The sequence below is a fragment of the Aulonocara sp. 'chitande type north' Nkhata Bay genome, linkage group LG6 (genome assembly GCF_057382095.1).
Source record: "Aulonocara sp. 'chitande type north' Nkhata Bay isolate Kocher_YH1m ecotype deep benthic linkage group LG6, A_spYH_male_GT1.1, whole genome shotgun sequence".
Taxonomy (NCBI): Eukaryota; Metazoa; Chordata; class Actinopteri; order Cichliformes; family Cichlidae; genus Aulonocara; species Aulonocara sp. 'chitande type north' Nkhata Bay.
Genome location: NC_141349.1, coordinates 10,554,490 through 10,559,696, shown reverse-complemented (window position 1 = coordinate 10,559,696; position 5,207 = coordinate 10,554,490). Strand labels below are relative to the sequence as shown.

The following is a 5,207-nucleotide window of genomic DNA, read 5'->3' as shown; positions in this document are numbered from 1 at the left end:
ATCTGGCAAAAAGGACCCAACAACCTTCATGCAAACTTCACAGTTTCTGAACAACTGAATGATCTACTTGACGCCTGAAACTACATTGAAAACACACATGACGTATTTATATTTTAACAATCGAAAGTTCACATGTAGAAACAATTCACACCGAAGCAGTTTCTTGCAGAGCGGACTGTTTATTTTGAATGTTATTTTAATTTTATTATTTTCCATTATTTGGTGTAATGATCGGCTTTATCCAATGAATGTAAGAGCAGACCTTCAGAGAAATAGTTGGTCCGGTACAGGCAGGTTCACAACCACCAACATGCACACCATGAATCTTGTTGTTTTTGGCCATCACTCCACCACCAGAATCACCCTGAGAGAGAAAACATAAATATTTTGTACCAAAACATCTGATAATGATACAGATAAAATGTTGGCAGCATGGTAACTCACCTTACATATGTCCACTCGAGGTTCTTTGTAACACATCGTGTTTCCATTTGGCCATAAGAATGCTGAATTACATGGATGGAGGTTAAGCTCACACTCAACAACATGCATCTTTGCACACTGGAGATGAGGCGGTTCATCAGGGACTAGAGAAAAAAGGAAAATAACAAAAGCTACTGCATGTTTCATGCAAGGAAATCAGCTATTGAAAGAAACATGCTTTGCCTCATTTCTGGAACAAAATGTGTTCTTTAAAAGAAGCTGAGCAGCATTTAAAAAGGAGGGAAATTGACAGTATATCCACAAAAAAATGAAATAAATACTTTATGTCATCACAGTTTTCAAATAAAATGAAAAAGTAACTATAACAGGCACACAAGACAAAATCAAAGTATAATATAAACTAAAAAATTGTGAAATAATCAAAACAATACTGGTCTTACGTTTGTTGTAGTTTACATCAACCGTATAGCCACCATGGCCTGCAATCTGAATGACATCCATCCTACAAATTAAAAAATAAATAAAATTCCATCTCCATGTCTGCAGGCTGAGTATTTCCAGTTCACTCTAAGTCAGCTAATCTTTTCAGATTCAAACATTTTATTAAAACATTACATTTCCTTCCATTTCCTCATGCTCGTGTTTTATTGTCAGTTATTATAGATCATGGATGTAGCTCCTAAGCAGGTACCTAAAATCAAAACCAGAACCCTCTGCTCAATATTCAAGTCTCAGTTACATTATTGTTAATAAAGAAGCTCTGCAGTCACTAATGGGGGTTTGTAACTTCAAAAGCATGATGTCATTTTGTTCATAGACTACAGATGTTGCTACATTTTTTTGCTCTTCCTGGAAGTTTAAAAAACCAACCAACTAAACAAGAAAAATACATATTATGTCAACATATTAAGGAATTCAAACTTTACACTTAAAAGGTTACTCAAAACTCACTTTTTGCGACGTGTACATTTAGGGAAGACAACAGGCTTAATCTTATTCTCTGGTGGGTCGATTTTCAGAAGCATGATGTCATGTTTTCCTGTTTGGTCCTCAAAGATTTTGTGATCAATAATTGTCACCATTCTTCCTGGACCTGGATGAATTCCTACATATGCAGACATAGTCCTAAACAATGGAAATGGTAAAAGAACAAAATACCAGTAATGATTTTTGTCTCTGGACTGGTTTTTTTTAAAATATGTGAAACAGTCATTTCTCACCATCCAGGTTGATCTTTCCAGCAGTGAGCTGCAGTTAGAACCCACTGGCTGTGGATCAGAGAGCCGCCACATAGATGATGGTAATGTGTTCCATGGGTCAGAGTTATGTGCACGTGATACAGACGATCATTTTTCTCACAGCTATGGTCGTGAAAGATTCTCTTGTGCAAATCCACCTCTGTGCACACCGTGAAACCTGAGAGAAGAGTAATATACTTACAGATGGTTGGCTTACCACCTGAACAACATATTGTGCAGCAACTATACTCGCAGTCCCAATTGTTCTGTTTCACAAACTCTTTGCCTTTTTCAGTGATATAGATGCAAAGCTCAGTGACAGTTATTTATTTGCTTCAGTAGCTCATTAGGGTCTGTCTCAAACTTTTTATAAAAGCAGTATAAAAAAAGCATGAAACATCAGTTGTTCAGTTAATGTGATATTGGCTCACTTGATATAACAATTTCTTTTCTTTTATTTGTCTTGTACATATCATTATTGCACTTCCATAAGTGACAACATTGAACACCGATGTTTGACAGAAACGAATCCACAATGTCTCATTCACTCAGTACAAAACCTTGAGGCTGTTTTCCTGCCTTAGTGAACAAAGATATGAAATGCTATTTGATTATGAGTAAGCTCAAAATGAAGTTCATTGTTCTGTGACATACAGCTGTCTTACAGCCTTAAAACTTTTTGTGTGGGCCTCTTTCAGTGGTCACTTATTGCACTCTTAGTTGTTAATACTCAATATTCAGTTTTTCCCCATGCAGGTTAATCAGTCATGTTTGCATGGTTGTAAAATAAACATATTCATTGTTAATTATTGATAATCAATAAGTACATAACCTAAGAAGTTGTTTCACATCCTCCTGAATCATATCTTGATATTGTTACCTTTTTAATAATAGCACAACTTTAATCATTTGAATTCTTTCACCTCAGGTGTCTATTTCCAAATCCACTCTAAGCTTCTTCAGAGCGGTTGGTGTGTGTGTGTCCAGGTGGCAAAGACCTTAAGGTCAGATTTGTGATATTTGGCTGTATAAATTAAAATATGCATACTATGTGATGTGATTGCAGAGAGATTCAGATGGTGCAAGAGGAGATTTAATGGTTCATTACCTGGACACAATTTAAACTACCATTTATCACAACTACCACCACCATCACCCAGGACCTGAAGTGGGAGCCCACCATCACCTCCGTCATTAAGAAAGCCCAGCAGAGGATGTACTTCCTGAGGCAGCTGAAGAAATTCAACCTGCCAACACGGACGATGACGCAATTCTACACTGCAATCATCGAGTCCATCCTCACCTCCTCCATCACTGTGTGGTACGCTGGAGCCACTATCAGGGACAAACAGAGACTGCAGCGTGTTGTGCGCTCTGCTGAGAAGGTGATTGGCTGCAGACTCCCATCTCTGCAGGACCTGTACACCTCCAGGACACTGGGGCGTGCAGCTCGGATCACAGCTGACCCTTCTCACCCTGGACACAGTCTGTTTGACCTGCTCCCCTCAGGCAGGAGGCTCCGGTCCATTCGCACCAAAACCTCTCGCCATAAGAACAGTTTCTTCCCCTCTGCTGTCGGACACATGAACAATAACCGTATGACTGTTCCCACCATTAACACATGACCCTACGCTGTGTTCACTGCATCATTCCATGTTTGGCACTGATCACCACCTGCACTCATGTATATATCATGTATATATCTATCTACTTAGCACTTTTAATTCTTACTCTTATTTTTATTTTCATGTCTATTTAAACGTAATTTATAACAGTATGTTTGCACTGAAGCACCGCAGCAATTTCCTAATGTTGTAAACCTGCTCAACATTTGGCAATAAAACCCTTTCTGATTTCTGAACTAGCTTGTAGCAGTATTTCTCTCTTTCTCTTTCTTTCCCACACATGCATGAGCGTGCAGTGGCGTGTGAGCACCTACAGAGTTAGTTTTTCGAATATATTTCAAATATGGACCCAAATGCAGAACTCAGGAGACAAAGGATGAACTCAAAGATCAGCTTCAATGCAGTAGCAAAAAATACAAAAACACAGTGGCAGGGCAGCAGCAGGGAAACTGGATACTAGCAAAACCAGGGAAACACTGAGGAAGGAAACAATACAGAGAGGGAGGACACAGCAACCAATTAAGACAAACTGAGGGAGTAAATACACAAGGAGCTCAGGACAAACAGGAGACACCTGGGAGGGCAGCTGAAGCTAAATAAGAAAACGAGACAAGCGACGTAAAACTAAATAAAAACCACAAGAGACAACAGACTAACACAATAAGTAACTTGGTGTGCAAGAACAGAAACACAGACGTGACACAGAACGCAGGACAATGGAGGAAAATAAACTCACTGAACTATTTTTACAAATTACAAAAGGAGATAGTCTGAGAAATAAGCTCGAGGCTACAAAATTCAAAGTAACCAGAACAAACTAAGCATAAAGATGAAAGGTGAAAATTTAAATCACAAATAAACTAAGAAACAAATTGAAACTATTTAATAATAACAGCAGTATCTTGGGCTACATCCACAAGTACCCGGGTATTTTTGAAAACGCAGATTTTTCTATGCGTTTGCACCTTTCGTCCACACGTAAACGGCGTTTTCGGTCACTGAAAACGGAGATTTTTAAAAACTCCAGCCAGGGTGGATATTTTTGAAAACTCAGTTTTTGCGTTTACGTGTGGACGAGAAAAACGGAGAAAACGCAGCGTCAAAGGTGTGCGCATTTTTTGACGTCACACTGTGCGCCAGGTTATTGTTTCGGTGAAATGAATTTCTACAATGGCGGACTTACACAAAATACCATTACTGTTCATTTTACTCTCTGCAGTGTTTAAATGCTTACACAGTTACTGTCCCTCCACACATAGGACTCAGTTCTGCTTCTATGCGCCATCTTTGTTTACTCTTTCCCACCCAGGCTGACTTCTGATTGGCCAACATTTCTACATGGATAGGAATATAGCGCCATCTGCTGCTTTGGCATGTTCCTAGCAGCGTTTTCCTTCGTCTTTGGCTTTTACGTGTGGACGGGATTTTTAAAAAAACCGAAAACGGAAAATCTCCGTTTTCAAAAACACCCGTGTACGTGTGGACGTAGCCTTGTTTTGTGTTTCTGGCTTCTAGGGATTCTAGAAGTGGAAAAATGTACTTGATGGAAGGGAAGAGCAGTCATGCTGTCAAAATGTAAAGTAAAACATGAGTTGAATCTATTAATTTACACACTTTTCTTATTTGCCTTTCCATCATACTGTGTCATAATGTGCTATTTCTTCTCTGCTGTGCTGAATTTCACAATAGAAGACGACCATTTGGCAGCCACTGTGCAGAGCTGTGGCCCAACTCCAAATGTGACCAGAGCTCTTATCCATCCATTTAGTGGGTTTATCAGCAGTGATCAGTCCCATAGATATGGGCTAGTCGGGCTTTCTACACCTGCTAGTCAGTTCAGAAGGTTGTTATCATCCATTCAGATGGAGGATCACTAACAGGAGGATGGGAAGACTCCAGA

General features: G+C 39.3%; 1 protein-coding gene across 1 annotated transcript; it reads right to left on the bottom strand.

Annotated features, from left to right (window-relative positions):
• Positions 1 to 124: 124 nt before the first annotated feature.
• Positions 125 to 4,639, bottom strand: LOC147327268 (serine protease 1-like). The gene is made up of 6 exons (XM_086297383.1): positions 4,603 to 4,639; positions 1,665 to 1,860; positions 1,396 to 1,569; positions 885 to 946; positions 445 to 587; positions 125 to 364 (listed from the first exon to the last, which is right to left on the bottom strand). The coding sequence occupies exons 1-6, from the start codon at positions 4,637 to 4,639 to the stop codon at positions 206 to 208; spliced, it is 771 nt and encodes a 256-aa protein (XP_086153509.1). The 3' UTR covers positions 125 to 205.
• Between the last annotated feature and the right edge of the window lie 568 nt (positions 4,640 to 5,207).

Bases quoted from the DNA above. Each gene is read 5' to 3' on its own strand.
- LOC147327268 (XM_086297383.1), bottom strand. From the start codon at position 4,639: ATGTTGGCCAATCAGAAGTCAGCCTGGGTGGGAAAGA. The intron at 1,570-1,664 runs GTGAGAAATGAC...TCCATTGTTTAG, and splicing joins TGGAAAGATCAACCTGGATG to GACTATGTCTGCATATGTAG. The intron at 947-1,395 runs GTGAGTTTTGAG...TTTAATTTGTAG, and splicing joins AAATGTACACGTCGCAAAAA to GATGGATGTCATTCAGATTG.